The 27543-nt window shown below is 40.4% G+C and overlaps 1 protein-coding gene and 1 long non-coding RNA gene across 2 annotated transcripts in view; one reads left to right on the top strand and one right to left on the bottom strand.

Annotated features, from left to right (window-relative positions):
* Window positions 1-3655: 3655 nt before the first annotated feature.
* trpc4a (transient receptor potential cation channel, subfamily C, member 4a) overlaps window positions 3656-27543 on the bottom strand; it is a 28714-nt gene continuing 4826 nt past the window's right edge. The window contains exons 3-15 of the mRNA XM_022209988.2: window positions 26443-26661; window positions 18963-19103; window positions 18493-18669; window positions 17776-17976; window positions 10111-10456; window positions 8315-8454; window positions 8023-8223; window positions 7791-7912; window positions 7345-7540; window positions 7049-7243; window positions 6485-6526; window positions 6055-6144; window positions 3656-5288 (exon numbers count right to left, since the gene is read on the bottom strand). Of these exons, the coding sequence (XP_022065680.2) occupies window positions 4659-5288; window positions 6055-6144; window positions 6485-6526; window positions 7049-7243; window positions 7345-7540; window positions 7791-7912; window positions 8023-8223; window positions 8315-8454; window positions 10111-10456; window positions 17776-17976; window positions 18493-18669; window positions 18963-19103; window positions 26443-26661 (2700 nt within the window). The 3' untranslated portion in view covers window positions 3656-4658. The remainder of the gene's footprint in view (window positions 5289-6054; window positions 6145-6484; window positions 6527-7048; window positions 7244-7344; window positions 7541-7790; window positions 7913-8022; window positions 8224-8314; window positions 8455-10110; window positions 10457-17775; window positions 17977-18492; window positions 18670-18962; window positions 19104-26442; window positions 26662-27543) is intronic.
* Window positions 21014-23899, top strand: LOC127530488 (uncharacterized). Its single transcript, XR_007937065.1, has 2 exons — window positions 21014-22052; window positions 22192-23899. It is a non-coding gene; the product is annotated as an uncharacterized LOC127530488 (long non-coding RNA).

Below are 27543 nucleotides of genomic sequence, written 5' to 3' on the forward strand. Positions count from 1 at the left end.
GGTACACATCCATCCATCAGCTATACACCGCTAAATCCTCATTAGGGTCGCAGGGTTGCTGGAGTCTATCCCAGCTGGCTTGATGTGAAGGACAGATCACCAGTCTATCGCTACATATACAGACAAACAGTCACACTCAAATTCACACCTATGGACAACTTGAGCGTGTTTTTTGGACCATAAAAGGAAGCTGGAGCACCCGCAGTACCCACAGAGATAACATGCAAACTCCTTGCAGAAAGATACCTGGAAAGCCGTGGCACAAACCGGGGATCTTCTAGCTGCAAGGCGAAAGTGCTAAGTTTTTCCCCCTGCAGTACTGGGCCTCTTCAACAAGGCCAGAGACCCTCAGTGACATCACCCCTCTTCCCCCACCGTAGACATTGACTCAATATGTTGCATTAATGCACAGCTTGAATAGGATTGTTATTATATATTCTATGCACACTTTAAGTTCGTGCTATACCGCTATGTAATCTTGCATATTCTCTTCCGGCTTCCTCCCACAGTCCAAAAAAAACTGTGGGCAAATCAATTAAATATTAAAGAGCAATCTGATGGCTTGAAACTGATCAGTAAAGTCACTTTGAAAGCCACATAGTACTGTTATTACTGAATATGATTGAAGCCTGCAAAACACACACACATGCCTATAAGCATGTATATATGCATGGTCTCCATTCATGTGTCTCTGCATCTGTGACAGCCTGTTTGAGTGCGGTTGGAAAATCTGTCAGAAACCCAGGAGCATTTCAGCACAGCCTTTTGATCACACATGGAGCGCAGTTTCATCATCTGTTGAATATTTAATCTCTTTTTCACTCGCTCGGTCACTTGTGCACTGATAGGAATTACAGGCCACTAAAGTACAAATAGGAAAAGTGACAACAGTGAAAGCAGGCAAAGAAAAAAAAATCTGCTCAGAGAAAACAAAAATGTCCAGTCTGTGATGGGGAGGATACAGGGAGGTTGATGCAATCTTGCCCTCATGCACTCATTTTTGAGTGTAAATGTAATTGGCTTAAGTGAACAGTGGTGACTTCTGCTGGGATTTGCTTTTGTTCTTCTTTGCCTTGTTCTTTTTGCTGTCTGAGATAAGTACGTATGCCTCTCTCTTTTTGCAGCTACAGAAAGTTACTTGGAGTGGTTTGGTTACAGGGCTGGAGTGGGGCTCATTTTCAGCCCTGGACTTTCATGCCTCAGACCGGCCCACTTTAGATCACGACCTATTACTGTTAAAATCATGTAATTCTAGCCTTGTCTTGTAATTCAGCGCGTTTTTCTAAAATATTTCCAATTCAGTGCAAGTGAAGGTTAAACAAGCACTTTAAGTAAACACTTCATTTATTGAAATTCAGAGCATTACTGAAAAAAAAAAGAAAAATCAGGGCATGAATAACTTAAAATTGTGAAAATTCCTCTAAAAATGAAAGGCAGTCTCACATGTAAGAAGACTGCTCAAGACAAGGCGTGAAAGATTAGTGCAATAAGGATCAAATATGGTTTCAGATCAACCTACTAAACAGATACACTTGTTCTCATGTTTTTTAGGGAGGTTAGATGCTCTGTTGGATTTTTGTTTCCTGTTCTGTTAGAATATCTGGGATTATAAACCTTCACTCAACTCCTCAGATCTGGAAATCTGTAAAAAGAAATCTAGCTAGTATCCAATCTAACAATCTGTTCCTGAGACTTTCTGGGACCTCAAGGAGATGTTTCACGTTCATGTTGAGCCTCAGCTGCTCCCGGAGGAAGCACAACACGTACTAATAAATACCTCACTGGACTGTGGTGACTTGTTTCTGCAGAACACGCTCCAGTCATTCTTCACATTTCACCTTTCAACGTACTTGAAGGTGGAGACCAGTGATCTTCATCACTTGTTCATGGTTTGAGAAGCTGATTCCTGTGGACAACAATGTTCTGGTGAACTTTAAAACAGTTATCTCACACAACACAAGTGCATCCATCCATAAAATGGAAAGTTGTTCCTTTATATGAAAATCCCAGTAGACCAGCAGATACTGAAATACTCAGACAAGCCCATCTGACACCAACAACCATGCCACATTCAAAGTCAATTAAACCTTCTTTCTACCCCATTCTGACAAACTGTCTTGACCACGTCTACATGCCTAAATGCGTGGAGTTGTGGCCATATGATTGACTGATAAGCTATTTTTTGTTAACAAGCAATTGAACAGGTGTACCTAATAAAGTGGTTGGTGAGTGTATGTACACACACACACACACACACACACACACACCGAGCTCACAATTGCTACTGTTAAATGGTCGAGTAGGTTTTCCATTCATTATGGAGTTATAGATCTTCAGTCCCCTGCTCCCCTTTCTGGTGGTTGAGCGAGACCCGGGAATGAATGCACAGTAATGTAATAACTGCAGTAAAATTTGATTAACAAGCTCGTGCTGTTCTTGGGAGTGAAAGAGTTTTCTATGGTGCTGCAAGTCCAGCTGCTGAAGAGGTGGAAATGTGCTGGCGGATAAATTAGTCCTTTCACTTTGTGGTTTTGCTGTTCTGAGTGAAATAATGAAGGGGCATTTCATAAATGAGCGGGCAAACTGTTGGAAAAGAAGGAAAAAGCTTCCTGAAAGGATTCAGGATTCTGTACAGTCATTTATTATATTATATATGCAGTCATATGCCACCCGCTTCCCGGGATCCATACTCTACTCACAATGCTCAAATGTAGCATCCTAAACAGGTTTACATACAGATTTATTTTTTTGTCTTTTGAACCTTTTAAATACAATATAGTTAAAGTAGTGTAATGTCTAGGATGGATATTTTGTGATGCATTTAAATGGCTTTCTAAACTAATATTGCATTTAGAAATACTTCTTGTCTCAGAGACGGTTCACAAAGCTCATGCTGTGTCTGTGGAGACTGGAGAGTTTCTAAAGTGGGATTTTTAAAGTGATGTGCTTTAAAATTTAACAAAATAAAACACTAACAAATGACTTCTAATTACCTTTGGCTTGGAGACTACCTCATCCTTCTTGTTCTCCAGTGACTAATCTAGAAACTCTAATATGTGCTTTTAATTTAGACCCTCAGGAGTGAAGTGAACCTTTAGATCAGTCCTTTAAATAGGACGTGATTAAGCAATTTTTTTTTCAGACACTGCCTGGTCAAACTAATATAAATGTCCACATGACACCTATTAACCCATTAACACTCTCTGTATTATCTCCAGTGACAGCTTATTGGAGAAACACAACCTGATGATACTGTCATGGTATTATGTGGATGTGATTTCATGGTTTTGTAGTCCATTTCAAAAACACAAATAGGTCATTATTGAAAGATTACTTGGATGAAAACAGCAAAGAATATAGAGGTGCGACCTTTTTAAATTAATTTTTTGAACCTAACCATGATGTTTTTGAGCCATTTCGCCTGAAAACCTCTTTTGTACTCTGTGGAATCAATTTATCAATGACTATGCGAAGACAAAAGACCTCAAAATATCATTACTGTCGATATTTTCTAAAATAAAGTACTGTCAGCTCAATATAAAAATCTTCAAAAGTCACATACTTCAAAGCATAACTGTGACAACATCATAGTGTTTAAGTATTCAGTTCTGTCTGCAATTTGCATTGAACGAAAGAAAAAAAGCAGAACAGAGAGTGTATTTTTAGGTTTATTCTTGATCTATGTTAAGGTCTATAATGCCATTCATTCAAAGTAACATCACATCTAAAAGTACCAGCTCAAAAACAGCAAATCTGTTCAAAATAACAAGCTTATTTTCGGTAGGAGTAATTAAACATGAATAATATGTTGCTTTAAGTGGTTGATAGGCTGTGTTCATAGTGTGTATCTCCCACAGTTCCACCAAGCTCTACTTCACACAAGAGAATATTTGCCATGAACTGTCAGCGTTAAATGTACAGTCGGCCTCGTCAGAGTGATGAGAATCACAATCCAAGGGTTTTGCATAGGAACACATTGACAGAATCGGTGTTGCATGAGCAGAGCTTGACACATCTTGGAGAAACTGTATGCCACTGTAAAGTGTGTAAAGTGCAGAAACAGAGAGAGTAAGGCAGAAAGTCAGGTCTAAAACAGAACACGTCTATTGCTCTAGTGACATAAGGATGGTGAGAGTTTAAAGTGGTGTGAAGAGAAGCAGGAAAAGGAAAAGAGGTAGAGAGAGACTGATCAAGGAGAGGTTTTGGAAAAACGACGGGATATTTTGAACAGAAACGCACATGTCAGATAAAGGCAAGGAACTGAGAGTAAGAGGAAATCATTAGTTCGAGGGAATTTTTCTAATCATCTGAAGGGAAGTGATGCGATGAAATGACCTCGTCCTAAAATCTAAATCTTTGCAACGCTCACACAGAGCTCCATTCACTTCTGCTGCATTTCCACTGCTAACATAACGGCATTTAAAACACTTGAACCAAAGGCCTCCCTGAGTCTCCAAAGATCAAAGCTGATCATTAGTTTAGTAATAACTGGAAATGTTCGACTTTCTGCCAAACGCACAGTAACATTCCTCACTTGAAGCCCACACTGATTGTCAGTCTCTCCGTCTTTCATCCAGCATTATTTGGTCCATAGTTCTGTTCATGTAGCGTCACATCTTATGCATCTTCTGTGGACGGCCCTGACGAACATCCTTCTGCTACCGAGTCACTGCAGGGTGACTCTTTGTCCTTTGCCTCAGCTTTTTTTCAGCATCTTTGTCCGAGCTGCTGCTGCTGTTCGCCTCCTCCCTACTCTCTGAAGCCTTTTCCTTCACCTCCAGGAGTTCTTTCTGACCGCTACCTGTAGCCTTATGCTCTTTATCCTGCTCCTCTGCGTCCGAGCCTCCAGACTCCCCTGCTTCTTCTGACAAAGAGTACATCTGTCTTGAAAGCTCTCCTGCACCTGACGCCGCTTCTTTACTGTGTTTCTGGAACAAACCAAAGTCAGTGATATCTTTGGGGTAGTTTCTCCTCTGACTTGACTGTTCGCCAGAGCTCTCATCAGAGGCCAGGAGTCCATTCGGTAGGCCATTTGAGGCTTCAGGAGGCCTGGGGGACGCTGCAGAGGTGACCTGCTTGAGGATGGATGTGGCGATCTTGAACCGGTTGAGTTTGCTCTTTACCTGGCTGCTTGGAGGGCAGGGAGAAACCTTGAGCGTGGAGTTGGCGAAAGCAAGACTGGATTCCACTGAGCTGCCGCTGGCCTTTGCTCCCTGTAGAGCAGGCTTCCCGGTCTTCATCATGCCCATCACCTCGTAACGGAAACTGGAGATATCTTGTTTCAGCTCCTGCCAGAGCAAAGTGAAAGTCAGCTGCAGTGGGAAGCTAATTAATGCTTTCTAGTTAACTGTTGCTTACAGTTGTCAGCATGCGGAACACTTTGGAGCACTGATTCAGTTTCAGCTCAGTCAGTGTTGGGTGGATAAAGTGTCATTTAGAAAACAATTATGCAGCATTTTCTTTTTCTCATAAAGCATGCAGGGACATTTTACAATAAAATGGTAATGTTTTTAAAGGGTGCTACAGTTCTTGGAAGAATCAAATCCAAGCTTTCAAACATTCAACAATTTGAATTTGCCACTTTGAGGCAGCAGAAACAACCTGTAAACACAATACCGAAATGATATAAATGGCAACTCGTGGCCATTTACTCGTCCAGCAATGTTCTGAGTCATTTGTGTCCATCTGGTGCATATTAACGTAGCATTCACTCTCAATTTAGTCCAGTTTTTGGTCTTTACCAACACCTTAGGGAAATATCTCTCTGTTTAGTTGTTTTATTATGTACACTGGCCAGTTTCTGACTCAAGTTGTCCATTAGTTTGTGTTAAGCAGGTTATGTGCAGTGGGTTTCAGAGCATATTTTACTGACACAGCTAATGCAATGGATGAAGATGAAAGCAGTGAGAGTGAACCAACGCAGCAACAAGCTCAAAAATGCTTTAAATCATCATTCTGATTGTAGAGTTGCATGATTATTCTCATTGTTAATAGAAATCTTTATTGTGGCCAGTCAAAGTTACTTATTCTTGGCTCTATTGGACCTGAGCCTACCTTGAAGTTCTCTTCAGTCAGACCTTCCTCTGTCTTGGCATCTCTGATCATAGCAGCCACATACCGCTTGACCAAGTTCCTCAACACCTCCTGCGTCCACGAGAAAAAAGAACAGTTAAACACAAAAAATATGCTTGTAACACTGAATAAAAGTGTTTAAACCTCACAGCCAATCAGTATGGAAAAAGAAGGCAAATTTGAACGCACAACAGAAAACACATTTTAAGCTATATTTCCTATACAAATGCCACAATGTTCCCAGCAGATGTTGACAAAGAGGAGATCATCTGCAGAGAATAAGATGAACATCCCACTGAGTTTCGATTGGCTGATTGCAATTGGGAAGGCAGTTAGAAAGCTCAATAAGAGTCTCACAAACACACACATATTAGCAGAGGACACATCACGCTTTAAAAGTCACCACATTTACCTGATACTGATGGTTTATCCTCAGATTCTCTGCTGCTCGCCTCTGCACAGACATCGGATGCCAGAGGTTGAGTCGGAGAAAGAGTGGGAGACGAGTAAAAAAAAAAAAACAAAAAAAAAACACAAGGCATATTTAGTTTTTTCTTCACAGCATCACACATTGCTATAAACTGTTCTCTCTGTGAGTCTCACTATATGTTGGCAATGAGTACTGCATCATAAAACAGTAAAGGCAGTTGCTCTAACATTAGATTACAATCATTAGAAAAAAAACTGATTCTACTTTAGGGATGCCCACAATCAGCTATTTTCTTGAGAAAATTCAGCTTAGTGTCACATATGACAAATAAGAGCAACAAGTCTTGAGATTTAATAAGCAGAGAGAGTGTTAGAAGATGTCTATTCACAAATATAAGCAGAAATAATGTTAGGTATTAAGCAGTGTTAGGTTGACAGAATGATTGTACAAAGGTCATGCCAACTTACTATTTCTCTGATTTTCGTAAAAAATAAAAGCATACTCTCCTCTTTCTGTCAGTAAAAATCGTGTTTAACTGTTACTTACTCCAAGAGTTCCAATAGTTTCAGGGCGCTTGGAGCGTGTCCTCTTGCAAATTTGCCTCTTGATCCAACGCATGAGGTACCAGAATGATTTAGGGCTGGGGATGATGTTAAAGGGGGCCGGCAGAGTGGCCCCTTCTTCAAAGTAACTCATCCACAGCTTTGTCCGGGCAAACTTCCACTCAATGTCTGCATGATCCTGAAATCAGATTAGGGTACATTTGAAAAGCATGTATGTGTTTTTATTATCTACTCCAGATGTAGGTACTTTTGTTTAGAGTGTCTTTGATCCGTGCTCACAGCAATGTGCTGGTAGGAGTTGTTCATCATGGCTATGAGCATGTTGAGCAGCACCACCAGTGAAATGATGTTGTAGGTGCCGAACATGGTGGCACCGACGAATTCGGTGAACTGGTGGTCGGCGTTCACGTTGGTCACATAGAGGCTAATCAGGCCAAAGATAGACCAGAAGAGAGACTGTAGGGTTTCAAATAACCTGCCAGGCAAAGATATACAGTATATTGTTAGAGGAGCCAATGATTTAAATGTAGCATATTTTTAAAGCGCTGAGACAAATTCTTATCCTCACATTCATAAGATTTTGGTTAAACATCAGATTCTCTTAGCAACGGAAGACTTTTGGAGAGTATTCACACATTTTTTCACAACTCTCTTTGACACTCAGTTTCACAGAATCACACATTTACACTACATGCTCAAGCAAGATAAGATTCATGAAAACTCACGTGGAGAAAGCGTTGTTTTGCTCCACACACCGGATGCCCTTGCAATTTCCTTTTTCATCTGAAGCCTTCGTCTCATAGTAAAAGTACAGCTGGTTCAGCCCATTTGCAAAGGCTAGTAGAACCTAGAGAAACACAGTATGTGCAAATTATATGCAATCATTTACTTTGATTCTGTCCAATTTACTGCCTTAATTCTGCGTGTCTACATCTGAGTGCAAACATTTGTTTTTACCAGACAGTAGATAAAGAGGAACTTCAGGATGTCTAGCAGCATTCTCCCCAGAGAGATCTGCAGCGGACCCAGGTGAGAGTTGGCTGTAAACAGCGAGATGAGGCGCAGGGAGCTGAAAATGTTTGCTATGGCAAACACTGCTTCAGCTACTAGCGTTGGGTGCCACATTTCCCATTGGTTTCTGGGTTTACTGCCACTGTACTGAATGGAGAACAGAATCGATGACAGAAAAAGTGAGCACACACGAGGGTCAACCTGTAGCTGTCTACTCTATTCATAGACAAATGGTTACCTTAGTGTAGGCTACAATCTTGAGGGAGATAGTGGCAAGGTATAGAGAGTTCATGACAAAGTCCATCAGGTTCCACCAGTCATGGACATAGTCTTGGAAACCACCATCCCACATCTGCTTGATCTCTGCCCAGATGAATCCTAGAAACACATGAATAAATATGGAAATTATGTGTGGAGTTGCATAGTGGAATAACTTATTTCAAGTAAAAGTCATGTTCATTTTCAGCATTAGATGACCAAGACTTGGAACTCTCTAAGCTTGGATATCAACGTAATTCCCCTCCACCAGTCTGCAGTACAAAACATCAGAGGCTGCAGCAGAAATATCTCATTGTTATAATGACAAGAGTAAGAATGTAAAGCTCTGGGAGGTGATTTGAGCTGCATCAGCAAACAATCAATGCTTCTAGTGACAATGTTAACATGCTTATGTTGTCTGTATTCAGCATCTTAGCATTGCATCTTTACATACTATTATTACCAGATTAGTGCAAGCACAACACATAATACAGTTGAAGCTGATGCGACTGCCATTTAGTTTCGTAGGAATTTTATTACAAACACATTTTTTTAAACTGGGAAAAATGCTATGATAATTCACCCTGAAGAGCAAATTTCATGCGAATCAAATCAAAAGTTGTCAACATTTCACTGAAAACCACCAGTGAATTAGCCTAGCCGCGCTAGACAACCCACGGCAATGAATTTAATTCTCTGCCAGGGTGGGTCTAGTTACTCTCCATAAGGCTCGAGGCTGGATTCTCCTAAAACTGGCCGGACGAATCACCATGAAGTGTAGAGTCAGAAGGCGCATAACTAAGTGACGACAGAGGCGCGACGATTCTGACAGAAACAACCGGCGCACAATAAACAGTTATCTTTCGACTCGGCTTTGGCCACAGCCCTTAAAGATTTGAAGCTAAAATTCAACTTGAAAGATAAACAAAGGACGGCACTGAAGTGTTTCATTGAGAAGAAAGACGTATTTGGACTTATGAAGACGGGATATGGCAAATCCTTAATATACCAGTTGGCTCTGCTGGTTGGGAAGCTAACGGGACTTAGCCACAATCCGCCGGTGCTCTAGGAGCTACGTCAGCCTATTCGTTGCACTGATTGGTTGTATACCTACCCAATTGCTGCAGAGTGATTTGAAAGACAACCTTTTAGCCCGCATCCCTCCCTGTCGAGCGGCCCTAGACCCTTGTGCCTTCAGAACATGGGTCTAGCGCGGCTAGGCTACCAGTGAATGCCATTACAGAACTTTACTGTCAGCTGATGTTGAGACATTTCACTTTGGGTCAAAGTGATGGAATCACTGACTGACTGACAGACAGATGAAAGAAACAAAGGTACAAGCATGTATGAAATAAAAAATGGAAGCAAACTGTAACTCCCAAGCATCATTTCCAGAGGAAACGTCCAATCACCAAACTCAAAAATCTATTACTCGAGCCACTGTGAGCGAAATGAAAAGATTACAGTTTAATAATACTGTTCATCCATCACTTTCAAACAGTTCAAAGTTGGATAGGTTTTGAAAGAATTTGACAATTTTAACATGGCCTTTAGGTTCCAGTTGCAATGACAAAGTTTTCCCGTGCTTCTGATTTGCATTTTCCATCAGGACATCAGCTGCTGTTCATGACTGTTGTAAGTACTGAAGCCATTTACAGACATCTAAGTGGAAAAAGCACATGACTATAAACATTCTTTAAAAACAAGGAAGGAGGACAACATCAGGACAACCATTTCCAACCATCCTGCAACTAAAATGCTTTCAGTTTTACTCACCCAGCACCCAGGGCAGGATCATCCACTCCACAGTGGTCGGTGCAGGGCCCTGCCTGTCCTGCCTGTCCTGTTCTGTGGTGACAATGTGCTGGGAGGCGAGCAGCAGCAGGAATAGAAAGGTCAGGTAGGACGCTGTGTGGCAGATGAACTTGATGAAGGGCTTTCGAATGAAGAGGCCGTAGCGACTCTTAGGAGCGATGAGGTAGCAGAAAGCAAACACAGGGTAGAGGAGGCCGATGAAGACACAGGTGATGAACTTTCCTGCCCAGTGGCGTCGCCTCCAGCCAGGAAACTCATCATACCACCGGGATGCCAAAAGCTGCTGACAGTTTGGCTGAGCTACGAACTTAAAAAAAAATGAGAAAGGAGGGGGGAGTTGAGTTATACTTTACATCTCTTTGATCTGTAGAGATAAATACAGTTCAAAAGGACTTTTCATACATTAATAACTTCTGCATGTGAGCTAACTGGGAGACAGAATCCTCAGCCTACAGCTGTTCACTGTTTTCCACAGACCACAATGCCCTAGTGACAATACACCAGAATTAGCACCTGCTGTAAACTCCAGTTAAGGGCATTCAAATGAGGGAGTAGGATGTGTTGGTGGTGCCAAAAACTGAAAGGTTATCAGCTACACATACACGGATATTTTAGAATGAAACAGACATTGGCTGTCTTGATACAGAAAAAAAAGGTGGTACAAAGAATTCTATCTGTTGTCACAAAACTGCAGAATCCTTTTCTTAGATGACTGCATTGTATTTCTTGTTGATTCTCTTGAGATGAAAACATAGAGTTCCTTCCTGACAGGCCTGAATATGATTGGAATTTCATGCAAAGCAGACGATACTCTATGCTTCTTACCCACAACGGGACTGATCGAAAATGTACAAATCAACATGTGGAAACATTTTGTCTCCTCTTCCGTAGTCTGGCTTGTTTGATGTTTTGTGTTGTTAAAAAACATCAATGTGGCTATTAAAGTAGAAAAATTTATTAAACATTTTAGTAAATGCTGTTCTCCTCGGGTGACTGAGAGTAGGTTTAAAAGATCAGTGATTAAAAAACATTGATGCAGCAATACTGCAGCAGTGCCGCACGACCACCTCATCCAAATGGACTGAAGCTACATCAGCAGCATCTTGGGATAATCTAGAATGTGAGATAGATTCTGGAATAAATGAGTCATCGTGAGCGTGCACGTATGTGCAAACACACTCGTGCAGACACACACAGAGCTGTGTACTACCATGTTGAGCATCTATATCACAGTCAACGTGTTGACCGGTACCAGTGGGTGCCAATTCACCAACTCTGCAGCCTGGTTTCCATGGGAACCACAGATCCCTATCTGTGTCAGGGTCTGAACTAGAATGGCTCACATTTCCATATTTCAACTACAGTATCGCTACAAAACTTGAGAGGAAATTCAGAGGGGGCATACAGCAGGGATGAATTTCATGGATGAGAGGAGAAGAAAAGGTATACTTTCCCTTTTTAAATGCGAAACAGAGAAGAGACGGAGAGAGCGTTCAGACAATAAGGATCTTCAATAGATACACATTTGAGAGATAAAGGATAAAGAATAGAGAGACACCGTCTCCTGCTGGTTTTCTCTTTTCATATGGCTCCTTTGAACATGAACCTTATTATATGCAAAATGGCTAACCTAATTAAGTTTACGAAACGTCTGAAGCAGACCCATGGGTGCAGGCTAAGTCTTGTAATGAGGGGCTTTAACCCAGAAAATAATAAAATGTAAAAAATGAGCCAAACGAGCGATTGATCTATATTCAGCAGCAGCTATAAATAGCACAGTTGCTTCTATTTAAAGAAAGCTTTGATCATTTTCATCAAACCTGCTATGTCACAGACATTTAAAATTCTGGCAGCAGAAGTAAGTAGTCCACTTATAAACCACTGAGTTCATTTACTGCTTAAATCTTTCACTGCACATCAGAACATTTTTCCTACTTAATGACAGCAAACAGGAGGTTCATTGGCTGCTGGGTGTCTTGCCTTAATCAGCATGATATTAAACACTGACAGTGATGGTAATGAGGTCAGATATTAAGCTAATTAACATGACAATTAGGAAAAGCATGCATGTAATATTTCACTTAACACATGAGCCGTAATAATACTGTCAAATTGTCCAAAATCTAATTGGATCATCTATGTTAAAGGAAAATAAGATGTGTATATTTAGCTAATTATTTAATAAAGTGACAGAAGCATAGACTTTAATCCCCAGCCCAAATCTCCTTCACCACCTTTGTGTTCCTACTTTCCCTTTTTATTTCTTTTCTAAAACTTCTCTTCCTTTTCCTTTCTCCCAGGAAAGACAGTCCTCACATGCCAAACATCAGTGTTCTGGCCACTCCTTTAGCCTGCCACAATCACTTAGAAAAATTCAGCAGTGGAAAAATGGCATTTTTGCCTTGGGTGGCTTTTTCACACAACTTCCTCCTTGCTGGTCTCAAGTCCTGTTGGTGAAGTGCCTCTCTGTACTGTCGACTGTCCGCGAGTGCCAGGAAAGTGCTCGTCTTCGTGTGAGTGCTGACGAGGCTTTCTAGAGATGCTCCCCTGCAGCTTTATCGACATAAAAGCTCTGCTGAAAACTTTTCTCCACCACTTCCATAGACACATGCCGACAAGCGCACAATGCTCAGATGTAGCCATTGTAGCTCGTGTTTGCTTTGCAAAGACATAAAAGGCGGGTGTATATGAAGTCCACATTTTTTCTTTACTTGTATGAAGTTTTTGAAGTGTAAATGTATCATTTGGAATTGATTTGTGGCAGTATACTCAAATTGCATAGAATATTTTAGGTCATAGAAAGTTTTCCTTTAAAGTCTTCATCTATCTGCCTGTCTTATGTTACAAGTTAATCAGAATCTGCAAACAGCCATGCAAACTAATGATGGAGCTCAAGTCATCACACACAGCACACGTATTTTTTTAAAGTACATGGTAGCTCAATAGGCCTGTCAAAATGTATTTATATCAAAAATAGAGGCATGAGTCACTGTTGCTCCTTTTCAGGTAAGTAGGGGGAAGTTTGTTTTGTACAGTAGCATGAGGGTATTGTTGCAATAGCATGTACTTTAACCCAAACCCTGATCTGATTTTCCTAATATCAACCGAGTAATTTTAGCTTCTCGGCTAAAACAGACAATAAAAACGAGACTTGCATCACAAAATAAAATAAAATTACATGAAAATACAATAGTCTGGCACTAGACACCAAACTCAGTCTCCTGGGACTTCAACCTCCTTGTGAGGCTGTTTTTCAGCTGAAAAAAAAAAAAAATCAATATTGACAGTGGCGGCACTGATGCCAAAGGACACCTCCGTGCGTATCTCTCAGACGCCAGCAGTTTAACAAAATAGCAGCATTTGACACCCTGGGAATGAGATCGGGTTGGATGATCACACTGTCTGACACCTTTAATGCAGCTCAGCTTGTCTAAGTCTTATATAAAAAAGGGTGTTGATGGACTTTTCCATGAAACCAACAAGAAACCTGGTGCTCAAAATGTCCCATTTGAAAACTGTGGCTGTGAATATGAGACAACTTTTCTATCAGTCTTGGATTATAGTGACATGCATGTCTCAGCTGCTACTCTTTTCTGTTTATCACTGTGCACCAAGATTCATCATCCATCATTATTATAACATTCATCCTTGTGAGCTGTATAGCTGGGTCTCCCTCTCTGCTAGAGAGACGCTGGTTTTTATGGGTGTTTTACCCCCGACTTTACTTCTTTGCTGTCTGTTAATGATTGTATTAACATGTAGGCACTGACTGTTTCACTCAGTGTGCACCTGCAACCCGGAATAACTCGCAAAACAATCTAATACTTGACTCATTTATCCTTCGGGCAATTTGTGTCTTCATTTTTATTTTATTTTGCCTACGGCTGCTCGTGTTTCAGTGGATTCATTTGCTTTAAATTCCAATTGCTTTAACTATTCTTAGTAGTTTTGTTACTTTACTAATATGGGTTTTTAATTTTTGGGACTGTCATTGTTATCCAAGTTTCTAACTAACATGTTTACATCTTTTGTTTGTTTGTCTATATTGTAAATGAGGCTTCCAGTTCTCAGTGAATTTAAATTAAGGTTGAATGAAATTTATAGTATAAATTGAGAACTACAGTAACAATTTGACTACATAAAGTCACCCTTTAAACAAAACTGAAAGATATAAACACTCAATCTGAATTGCACAATCAATTATTGCTTCCTCTTGTTTAAAGAAAATAACAGTATGAAGGCTTGTTGAGCATTGAAGCCTGACAGATATTTTCTGCAGCAAATTGCTGAAATGAGACACACGAGCGCTCATGGTTCTTCACTACATAACATTCCCTCCTGTTTTGTTTCCATTTAATAAAGACATTAAAACATTTTTGCAATACTGAATTGCAGTTTTTATGAGATATCACAAGGGGGCAACGTCAAACTAGAGCATGTAAAATTGATGGGTTTCCCTTGGTGCCTCTGAAAATTTGAAAATTTAAAGAGACAGTCCATGACTCTTCAGTGCACTCACCGACATTTCTGCAAGTACATCATCAAAAATAAGAGTAATCTGGTGTTGAACCCTTCAAGGAGGCAGAGAGGATAATCTGTGCTTTAATATGTATGTGTTACTGATCATATGTATCAGATTTGGCCTCCTGCTGCATCAAAGCGCAGGCTGCTCTATAAGCTAATCTCTTTAGAATGGAGGCCTGTGGAGATTTCTCTTCAGGCCATTAAAAATTGACTTTATAAGCCCCGGGTGCACAGCAGCAGAAAAGCAGAAAAACACACAAACACAGATGCAAGGATAAATACAGGCTTACAAAATACAGGTCACAAACAGGCTTATCATGACTCACCACAACATTCATAAACAGCATGTGCTCTATAAAAAAGAACAAATCACACGTTCGGGCCGAGTGCCATGCCAATTCTAAGAGCTTAAGTGTTTGTCTACAAAATCACTGGAAGAGATGAGCAGACGCAATAACTGCTCTCTGCGAAAACAAATGAGCCATTCCAGTCTAAGTAAGTGTCCACTTAACCCTGGATGCGTCACAGGGGGCAAATCCTTGTCTAGCTTAAAGATCATCTGTCACAAAGCACAAGGCAGTTCCTATAAATACGTCTATACATGTGTGAGCGTAGGCACAATTGCACCGTACAAATGTTACTGTCTCAGGGGACAGCAGCAGGAAATGTTGTTTTGGGGTTTCATTGATCTCCGATTTCTCATTCCAGCGGCAATTCTATGGTGAAAATCTTTACTGCCGTGTGATATTCTGCACAACTTCATGTTTCCCCTCGCCAAATGAATAAGAAGTTTATTTGAAAAACATTTCTCGAGATGAGAGTTTACAGAGAAATAAGATACATACTCTCTCCTAAAGCTAATTCAGAGACAAGTACTGATAGATTAAGATGTGTTTCTTGCAAATATAGTCTCACTTAGCCAGCCTATTCTGTAGAACAAACTGCACTATCTCAATTAAGACCTGACCAAATGATAGCAAAGGTTTTAACTAGAATGCAGGATGGTATGATAATTTCTTGCACAGACACACAGCCGCAAAATGAACATTTTTAGCGGAATTTATCTTGAAATGACTCTTAACAAGTCTAGGTAGGAGGGACATTCATCATTTGTAAAGGGCAGCTGGGTGGATTGATACTCACATAATGACAAACTGCTCTCCATCAAACTCCTGGTGCGATCGAAGGGAGTTATAGATAGAAGGAAGGGGAAGGGCATATTGCGATGTCTCGTGGATAATTAACACGCTGCTGGGGAGAGGAGATGCTAGGAGGCACAGTTGTGGCAGCGGCAGCAGGAGGGAGGTTTGTTTACAGCGTGGGCAATGAAAGACTTACTGCCAGCCACAGAGAGGCTGGGGGAGATGACAGGAGACTGTCCATCATGATGTACGCACCACCTGTGCCTTTGCACTATCCCCAATTGTCCTTTAGTGACTCGACATGCTCATCCGCCAACCTGTGCGTTAACATGCAACAACTGGATGGATGGAGGAGGAAACAGCACTGTCATAAATTGAGGCTTCTGCTCTGACAGCCAGGCAGAGCTCACAGCGAAAGACACCTGAATGAATTATAAGTCGCTCCTGGGAGCAATGCGTCTGCTTCTTCATCAGTTTTTGCTTCACCTTTGTATTCAGCAGAACAATGTTGCAGCAGAATATCTATTTAACTCGCATCCTCCTCTCGCCTTAAGCCATTCCATAACATTACAAGTCCATTAAAAACGGTGCTCCATTTAACTTAGAAAAACATAACTAATGCATTAGTTGTAGGGTTTTATTATTTTTTATTTATTCCCATCGCTATGCTTTTACCAGAAAAATATGGAATAGAACAGGGAAATGAGCAGAGCAAATAAAACAAATGTAAATACAGATACACAAAGACACATCTCTATAGTTGTTTTACCAAACAAGGTACTGAAACTCTATAGCAGCATATAACTAGCACAGATTCTGTGATATAGTTTAGAGGAATTAAATTAACTTACTTGCATGCTAATTGTTCATGGGTCTACCCACTGGAAAGACTTTTATCTCACAACATAAAAAACTCCCACCTTGAAATATTTGCTGCATAATTATTCATATGCCTTTAAAGTTCAATTCTAGTCGTACAGATTTGCTGAATAAACCCACACATTTTTTTTCTCATCACGTAACTCAAAACTGGAATAAGTAAAATAATCAGTACCTAACTACTGCAATTTTGCCAGTGCATTAAAAGCAGATGTGCTGCACTTAGACCGGATAGAAGAACTAAAGATGAATTAAAGATGATTATAGAGCATAGTGTGTGTTTAACTAGATGCACCAAGACAAGAACATTTAGCATCTATGTTATTTTAAGGAGGTAAACATCCTAAATCTTCAGCTGCAATCTTAATATGGAATCAATATTTATCTTGCAGCTTGTACTTCAGTAATTGAATTCAAAGTTCTCTGTACCTATGCAACAGAAAACAGATTATATCCTTCCAAAACCAGCATCTGATATCATCGAGCCTGATGTTAATCTCACATCATTACACCGCTTTATATTGGCTGCCAGTGACACCTGTGAGAAGATACTGGCTTCGTGCAGCAAAGACTTGATGCTTGGCAGACTTCCTGAGGCAACATAGAGCGAAAGCTGCCTGAGGCATGAAGCGCTAAAATCTAACAACACTGGACAAGAGGAAACATATATACTGCGCAATTTAAAATGCAACATCTGCAATACTACAGTCATATCTGACTCTTGCAGCTCCTTACATGAAAGAGATGAAGGAGGAGGCAGGTGCACTTGACTGAGATTATTTGCAAGATAATTTTACTGATAGTCAGCAGCACAGAATTCCTTGCTTCTTTATCATTTATTCAACGATGAACAACAAACAAGCAACCTTTTCTGTAGCTTTCTTGTTTCAACCTTCACAAGCCACCGCATGCATTTGTTTTAGCGCTGATGTCATGGCATCACGAGTATCAAATTAACCACATATTTTAAAGTGTAGCACTCAGAGAGCTGGACTAGTCTTTCATCAAAGCGGAATACCTTGTACTTTAGGTAAACATGAACATAAATGATCACTTCACTGATATTGTGTACTGCACCTACCTCTTTTTGATGGTACTTGATAGCCAGTTTGAGTCTTGCCAGGTCATTGTTGCCCTCCTCCTCCAATAAGTTGATATCGTCTCTGTAGTTCAGGATCATCTCCAGCTCTCTGGAGCTCCTTGTTTGGTCCAGGAGGTCCTTAGCGAACTGTTTACACTGCTGGGACAGCTCTTCATACTCGGATTTGAACTCATTCTCCACCTGAAATAGACAAGTGTAGTGAATACAAAATACAGATACTGTATCACTAAAAGATCAAGAGTACCTGGCAGCTGAAATGTGACTATGGAGATGTCTAGAAAGTAGTTTTTTGTGTTTTCAAAGAGGTGTCTCAAAGCTAAATGGGATCATTGTACATCTTATTGTTTTTGTGCACCTATTTATCCCTACTAAATATTTCAAATCAGGAACTTTGGACTTCATATTATAGCCGGAAATATAGCAAACTATAGCAAGAAAGAACCCAGATTTCTTATTAAAATGATGTCTGTTCATAACTGACCCTGGGATATATTCAAATTTCCTCATCAGATGATTTTTACTAAGAGAAATGTACATAAATTCTCACCTAATACAATCACAGCCATTGTCTGCCACATGCTAGTATTATGAAAGATCAACACAGTTCATTCATTTGCATTCTGCTAATATTTCAGCTCTTTCTAGTCAAATCTCACCAAGTGATGTTCCACTATTAGCTGGCTGCCTTGTCCTCACCTTGCTGAGCTCCTGCAGCTCCCAGCTGAGCCTGAAGGCAGTGAGGAAGGGGTCCTCGCTGGAAAGCGCAATTAGTGAGGGACTCGACAGTGCTTTGTAGATGTTCAGGCGTGAACGCGAGTGCCGCAGGCTGTCCACATCTGAACTAGACACACACTCCACACAGTTGCAGCGCACCTGCAACATCAAACAAAGCATGGTCACATGTTAATGAGGCTTCCCTGGGCTTAGTAATGGATCATGTTGTGGTCTAGCAAGGCAAGCAGTGTGTCCTTTGTATCAACACTGTACTATAATGTCAGTGCAAGATATGAAGACATTAAGGCCTGATCAGTTAGTTATTGATCCAATGACTGTATGTTTATTTTCACATTATATAAACATGGTAATATACAATATATATACATTGATATGCTGTATGGAATATACACAGGACCATACTGCATAATTACGACATATGTTTCACCTACCTCATGTGGCTGTGGCATGGACACACCTTTCTGCACCAAAAGCTTGATAATTTCATAGTTGTTGGTGTGTGCAGCGAGAATGATGGGAGTGATGTCAGGGGTGAAGTCAGAGAACTGCTTGTCCAGTAAGATAGGAGGAACCTTTAAAAGGAGAGGAGAAAATAAAAGCTTCAATGACACAAACATCGAAAGGAGCTTTCCAGGCAACACATTTGGCCTCGGCGTGTAATCTATGGTCAATTCATGTACCTTACAGTCTTGTTTTGTCTTCGGTCAGGTTGCTCAATAAAAGTAATTGCTTTGGCTGAACCCAGAGCCTGAAAGATCTTCTGTTCACCTCAGAGTGCAGTTCAAAGGCCCACAATGAAGTTAAATGGAACTCGAGATGGTCTTGCGATGGGATGACATCAGCCACAACTGCCATCAACAAATGGATGTTCTGACCCTTGAGTTTATTAACTGAATGCTCAGGTTTTCTCTACTCATGGATCAGACAAAAACCATCTTCGAACTTGGCCCTCATTTTGATCTCTAGATACACAACTCGAAAGTTTAATGACTGCGTCTTGCACGGATGTGATGCTAATAGAGGGACAGACATAAATACCTGCCAAAGCATTGAAAATCTCCTTTGTAATATGATCACATTTTGCTATGATGACAGACAAACTCACGAGACTGTTGCAACAGCATGACAGAAAAAATAATAACAGTCATGCTGTTACATCTGGTAACAAACAAGATCAAGAAAACAGCAATTTGAGCTTTTGGCAGCTGCAGGGAAAACTGTTCAAAAATCGAGAAATTACACGCTTGGTCAAAGATGCAGACAAAATGCCCTCCTTATCAAGACTGTTGTCAAGGGTGCGGGCCAAAGCGTAGCAAAAACTGCCAGTATTTCATGCATTTTGAAAGGGAATCATAATGCGCAGAGAGAAACTCATTCCACCTATCCCTCTTATCAACCCACTCCAGCTAAGTCCTTTGCTATTCCCGTGTCGTTCAGTGGCAACACACGGCTCCCAGCAGTGGCGCAGAGAGCTGGCCCTTTTCACTTCTTTTAATTGAAGGTCTACTATCTGATTCTGTGGTGAAGGAGGAAGAGAGGAGAGACAGCTGATAGTGAGAGAAGGTTGGAGGAGAAACACAGGTAAGGACCTACTTAGCAATTTGATGCAGACTGATGGCAGATGGGAATAACAGATTCTAGTCGTCGTAAGAGAGAATGAATGTCAAAAACAAGACAGACGAGAAGACCTAAATCTCTCTATGATGTAGCTGCAAAACAAGGGAGGCTGGCACAATAGGATTCAAAGTTTGAAGACTGTAGCAGCTGTGAAAGAGACGTTTTACACCCCTGGTTTCTACAAAAATTTTCATTTTAGCTCTCTGCTTCGTAGGGTTGTGACAGTCATGATTTGAGTTTAAAGATTAATTGTCATACATATAATTGCAATTAACGATTCAATTGTGTTCGTCTGTTCATTTTATGGCTTTATTAGTTTTACATTACTGGTATCAGTGCCTTTGACTGTCACGTCTCTGCTGCGAATTCAATAAATTGCCTCCTCTACAATTTATTGGATTCGCAGCCCTCATTGGGCTCTCCTTTTTCATTTCAATTAAAACCAAAATATGCTCCCAGTTCTGCTGTGATGTTTGACTTTGAAACAAAATCCATGATGTTAATGTGAACAGATGCTCATTAAAATAGATGTTCCAGTATGTCAAATATATGAAGTTAGGCATCTCAAAATGAAAAAGTTGGTGCCATTAAGCCATAGCAGAAAAAGGGGGCAGGAGTGCTGGAAAACTGATTGAAAAATCATTGAGCTCCAATGATGAATGATCAGACATTCCACTATCAACACTGAGAGACACAAGCACACATTTGAGAAAAAGAGATTAAGGATTCAAATTTTTTTTATTCTCAAACTCTGCAACACAAATATGAGAAAGTCTGACTGAAAACTGTCATTATGGTCGAGCTCAGATGCTTCTTGTCCAGGAAATATGTGCAACTAAGTCACTAACCTGCTATGAACACACGCATTAGAGATGCCAATAAAATTGCAAAACTGGTCCTTAAATGCAGCACAGGACAGAGCAGCTCTGTTACATTCTGCGCAGGTTTTCTGTACAATAACGGATCATTCTAGTAAAATACTGGTATATACCTCAGCAGTATTTGCTATGTCAGGTCAGTGTTGGTCAAATGTTTTTTCAAATCAGTTTTTCTAAATGAATGAAATCAGTAAAATGGTCAGAAAATCTGTATATTTCTTGCTGGTAATGTGTTGACTGAACACAGTGAATACACTTTATATTTCTTTTCACATATTTTCTCTCAGTGTTTACCAGCTCCCTCCCCAGTGCCACTGACAGCACCTGAGGTTCAGACAGGTCAAACTCTGCGAGGCAGCTTGTGTGGTTATTCTGTCCTGGAGTTTCTTGCTGCTACAGCAATGTGACCAAGTGTCAGAATTTGGAGACCAAAGAGACAGTCGCTGTCCAGGTCCTCAAGGACACTGATTTTATTCAGGCCACTGAGAAAGAGGTAGACCTTTAAAAGTTGTTTCTATTTTATTTCCATACTCAGACTTCTTCAGCATAATGTACTTTACACCATGAACTGTTGTTATCTGCTTATACAATCTAGATAATATCCTCTTATCCTCCACAGGTGGCCATAGTAAAGGTCATAAGTGTAATAAATCCAGACATCACTAATGTTGAGATGTTCTTGAAGGAGTTTGAACATGAGAAACATCTCTCTAGCATTTGAGACCCTGGACACAAGTCTCTATGACATGCTCAAGAAATAAAATGTCTGTGTTTCTGTAATATGGAATTCTCCTTTGTTCTGAAATTGATCAATAAAGAAACCCGAACTTCCCATACAGCAATAGATGGAAAACCAAATTCCATGCTTGTCCTTTCTATGTTTGTCTCTGCAGCTGTTGGTGGTCTTGGATGTCCTGTTTGACAGGGCACAGAGCTGCCCCTTCAGGGTCAAATGAATTGATTTTAGTGAAGCCATTCCAGTCTCAAAGCCCAGCCTGGGTTGGACCGTTAACTTGGCCGGGAAAGGTGGGTTCATTTTGCATGGCTCAGCTGTGGTTCCACATGAGTTGTTTTAACCTAAACTGTCCCATTGTTCCATTTGTGCTCAAAGATTGTCTATAGATTTTTTCTAATTAACTGTTGTCTTCCCTCCTCACATCCCCAGACATTGTCCTTGGCCTCCCCTTCACTGAGACTACAGACGAGTGGGGAGAGGGCTGCTGGTCTTTCTCTACCTCTCAGATAACCCTCCAGAGTTGTCTGTGACTAGCAGATGGTAGATCAGATGGTAAAAACTTCACACAGAACCTCCGCTGACCTCAGTGCATAATCTGTTTGCAGATGAAGTTCAAGAATGAGGTTCTGGGTCAACTAAAAGACTACCTGCTCCTGGAAATTTTTGCACTTTTTTTCAGTGAGGAGGAGCAGAAGCATCTGACAGCTTCATTTAGCTGTCGAGGTCTGCTGATGACCTGGTAATGCAAATAATCTCAGTTGTGTTGTTTGAGTAAAGACCAAACCAGTAACAGTTTGTTGATCTGCCTTTGAGATAGTGGGAGCTGATCAGCTGGCCTCACTCTGTCTCCAAACCCTGATCAGTCCTAAAGGGGTCCTGCTGAATTTGAAGACAGGAGTGCTTTTGTGGACCTCCTGAAATGACTGCTGCAATTTGACGGGGATCAGAGAAACTCTCCTGGTGAAACTCTGCAGCCACTTTCTATCCCAATGTCACATTTGATCGAGCAACCTGACCGCAGAGACTAAGTGAGTAAGTGTCTGTGACCTTTCTGTTGGCAGTAGATAACACATGAGGTTTCATGAACTGCACTGATGCCTGTATTGCGTGACTGACTCACACACTGGTTGTCATACTTCCTCCAGTTGGACCACGTCCCAAGCTATGATGAATGTCTTTCCAGTGGAGGACTCAGCAAACAAGGTGAGCACCTCTGTAGCATTTAAACCTAATCAGAAATCAGCCACTAGCTTTATGTTGGAGGTTTACACTATGGTCACTCTGACAGCAGTGACAACACTCCAGTCATTTGGTGGAATCAAGACTGCTGTCTGTTATGAAGGTGGTTCCACTGATGGGCGGTTTCCAGACTTCTGATGGAGCCTTTAGAGAAGAGCACCAGCTCCTGTGTGATTTGATGGATGACTGCTTACTCCTTAATACAATGGTCATCTGGACAACATCCTTCTGCCATTTACCAAAATCCTGCCGCCTGGTCTTCTGCTGGACCACATACATGGGACAATAAGACTCCTTATCAGAATCAGAGCTACCCTTTTCTGCTGCTGGCTTCATTCTGTGGAGGACTGACTCCATTTACCTTTTAAATTTTTTGATATTTGATAAGTTATGCCTGGCAAGTTTGTTACTTATATAATTTTTACATTGGATTTTACAACAATATAATGCCTCAGACTACCTTCATCAAAACTGTAAGTCAAAAGAAAGTTATAGGCTTGTTGTTAAAATGAGCAATTTCCAACCAGGGATGTCAAAACTACTTAACTCGCTTACTTATTAAAATAACTGTAGCTCCCAATTGATACGTACTCAGAGTTTGTGCTGACCTAAAGTCTTGCCATAGCTAAACTGACTGCATTGCTGTATTTTAAGGGACAGACAACAATTTCGATAGTCTGACAAAATTGACTCGTTCTATGTAGGCTCCATACCTGAATGTTTTTTTTTAACTTGAAAAAGTAGTTTTGACACATTTTTGTTCATGTACATATTCATGTTTATGTTGGGAGGTGGTCGCTTCACATACATGTAGTCACAAATGATTGATGTAATAGTGAGTAAGCACAAAATCTCATTCCTTACGGTCCTCATAAAAATAAATAAAAACAAGAAATAACAGGAGCCTCTGGCTGGTTGATTGATGTCTGGTTCGTTATTTGATTTCAAATAAATCCCGAGAGACAATAGGTTCAAATGCATAAGCCACAGTTAAGACGAGATCTAAGATGTACTGTACAAGGTGTTTCATAAATGTTTCACTTTAAAGTACTCTCTATTATGAGTCAAGGCAGAAATAGCATCGGTGAAATTCGCCACTGATCACAGAGGAACAAAATAGGAAGAGTTGTTGTCTGGGGGATTGGTTCATTTTCTCAAAAAAATGTTTCATCATCCATAACGCAACCAGAAGTTATCATGGCATGGGGACACTAATTACTTGTGCAGTGCACTCTCACAGTGTGGCAGTAACTCCAGAGAGCGGCACAGAGTCACGACACAGCGCTGTCATACTTCGCAGAGGAGAGTGATTTAATAAACAACTGTATATACTCTGTTGTCCACGTGGGAGGAGGAGGGACATCAGATAATCTACATCAAAAAGCCTTGGCCTGTGCCCAAACATGGACCAGGAGGAGTGCAAAGTGGTAGATGTGAAGTTATGATAACTGCACAGGAAAGTAACAAAATTATAGCCCACTCTTATTTGTAATGCATATCTGCAGCATATATTAGAAAGAGGCATCCACCATCTGCATTGTTGATTAAAAATGTTACATTAGCACCTGCAAATGCACAGTGAGCCTCTGCTTTTGTTTTCAGTTTGTTCCATTTTGAACCTCCCTAGTCGCAAACATTTGGATGAAACTGGTATTAAATGTTTCTGAATTTCACTGTGGAAAACGATCTTAAGTCTTGAATTCACACGAGAAAGATTATATTTACTGTGTACATCGGAAGAAAAAGGATTCCCTTATGTAACTATCAGTATTTGAACAGACTGGCAGAAAAAGAAAAAGTAAAACAACAAAATTCAAAACCACCTAAAGGCCTGTTTAATTGAGAAACAGTGCGAGCACCAGTGTCTGAGCCAGTGACAGATGCATATCTGCACTCAGAGGATAATACATGGAGCTGTTTAAATCGCTGATAACCATGCAGTCCTCAGCGGAAAACGAATAAGCCCCAACGCTTGTGAGATTACAAGCACGTTATTCAGACAGGCTGCCAAACAGAAAGACAAATATACACAATCTCAGCAAAGCATAAAATGAATTTCCTTATTAATAAATCTGGCACTGGCAACAGATAGGATGCACTTCTCCCAGGCAACTTTTAAATATAATCAGTGAGCTTCTCTTGGGGTGATTTGGTAGTGATGGGTGATCTATTTTCTCATGAGATAGGAAGAGATGTTATCCTACAAAGGCATTAAGGTAAAGAGGAAAATGTATCAGTTGATTCACGTCACAGCTGAAGGGTTTGGATTGGAAATTTTTGGCCTCTATTACTCAGTGGCCCTGCATCCATTTAACAAACACGCCTGAGCCATCTCTTGTATTGTATGCAATATATTCCTCCTCCTCCTTTCATTTTTACCTTCTTTTCACTATTCGCCTTTAATAAACGCCAAATACACTCCCTCTAACCCAACACAACAGGAGCAGCAGTCACATCTCCCATTCAGCTGATTGATGAAGCCAAAAAAAAAAATGTCGCTTTGTGGTTGATGGTGCATTACTGCTAATAGGGAAGAGGAGAAGAAGAAATGATGTGAAGCATTTACTGTATGTGTGTGTGTGTGTTCAAATGGGTGCAGTTCAGGAAGACGAAAAGAAAAGAAATGCAATTAATTAGACTGTGTTTGTTTCCTGATTACACTAATTGAAGCTCTAAACAAGCGGGTCTCATCTAATAAAAGAAGGGATTTATTTATGAACAGCAGCACTCTCAGACTAATCTGAATCAAGATTAAAAAGGAACTATGAATACACTCTGACTTTGCCCAAATTATACGTCCCATTTTCTGTCAGTGAACATACTCATTAAATTGCTGTCTCCAAGACCTGTTCCTTTTTCCAAAAGACAGAAAAAGGGGTCTATGAAGATAGCTTTTTGAAGTGTCAGCTTTTGTTGTTGCCAACAATACTAGGTCAATTTTTTTGGATGGTATAAAAAGCTGCAGGGAATTGAATGCAGCTCATAAGCTCATACAATGAGCCTGACAGTGCGCTCTGTCATTCAGTTAGATCCAAAATTCCTCCTGTGATTGTGAATATGGACTCCTGCTGCTGGGCATGATTTCTAGCTTAAAAGAGGCCTCATTTGGTAAATTTTTAGGGTTTGGAAAATAAAGGAGATAGGTTTTACTACTTAACTTAGTTACAATAACTCCTTTGCATCCATTTTATGGGAAACCACACGTGATGTTGGTTAAAATGATGTTATTCTGCATTTTACAGACAAAACTGACACATATCCAAAGATTTCTACAACTATGGGAATAAACTATGTATTTTCTGTGCTACAATAAACAAAAATAACCTGATGCTAAACACAAATCTATCAAACATGACAATAAAATTTAGTGGAAAAAAATATCAGTTTTCACAGAAAGTAAATAAACCAGGCTTAATTTGAGCCACTCTGTCAACTCCTCACCTGCATGCCGCCACTGGGCTTCTTGTGATTTAGCAGCAGCTCCACAGCTCCCACCACCTCCTTGCGGATCGCGTGGAGCAGAGCATCGCCGACGTACACATTGAAGCTCAGCAAGAGCTCAATGATCTCCAGGTTCTCGTTCTCAATGGCAATTAGCAGAGCCGTGCGGCCCAGAGGATCGATGCAGTTGATGTTGATCTTGAAGTAGATCTCTGCCTCCTGACAAAACAAGACGGAGAACCAGAGTTTGTTACAAAATACACTCCTTGAAATCTGGGGTTTAGGGGAACATTATTGATTTATCAGGAGAACACACATTAAACACACATTTTGTGAAGAAAATGTAAACTCTTCACACCCTTCGGCTCGAACATAGCAGCTACCAGGTTATAGATTTTTTACAGATTAGATATTTTTCTCCGAATCTGAGGGAGTGAAGTTTGCCAGGTCCCTGTGGTCTACAACTCATCTCCATTTGAGGTTGGTAGTTCAAGAAAGCTCTCCCCGACTGGCAACCAACTGAACTCTTTGCAGTCAAGTTAAACTGTGGGACATGTAGGCACCAGACGAGAAGGAAGCATGTCTTCAATAAATCTGAGTATCAGTCTCTTTCTGATGCGTTAATTTAAATAATTTTCTTTAAAACTTATAATGCTATAACAGACAGAGAGCCAGTTCAAATCAGAACCTGCATCAGCAGGACATACCAGCAATATTAATATTTCTACTAAAGGCCTAATAAAGGCAGTCGTGGAGATGCCAGCTTCATGAGAGGATTTTTAAGTTAATATCATAATGGAGGAAAAACAAAGAAGGGGCAATTGCTTGCAGTGGTGATTCTGTCCTCCATCTCAATTTGGACAAGCTAAGTGGACAAATTTAAAAAGCTCTCGCAAAGTGCAACCTGCAATTATCAAAGGATATTGCAATGCAATGCAACTCAAGTTTGATGTTTTATATATATATATATATATATATATATATATATATATATAACTGTGTTTCACTGTGTTGTTAACTGGACCGCTATATGACAAGTCTTCTGTTTTGATTTTTTACGAAATGTTGGGTACAGGCACCATGAGTCTGCAAAACACCTCA

Source organism: Acanthochromis polyacanthus, chromosome 17 (assembly GCF_021347895.1).
Source record: "Acanthochromis polyacanthus isolate Apoly-LR-REF ecotype Palm Island chromosome 17, KAUST_Apoly_ChrSc, whole genome shotgun sequence".
In the NCBI taxonomy this organism is placed as follows: domain Eukaryota; kingdom Metazoa; phylum Chordata; class Actinopteri; family Pomacentridae; genus Acanthochromis; species Acanthochromis polyacanthus.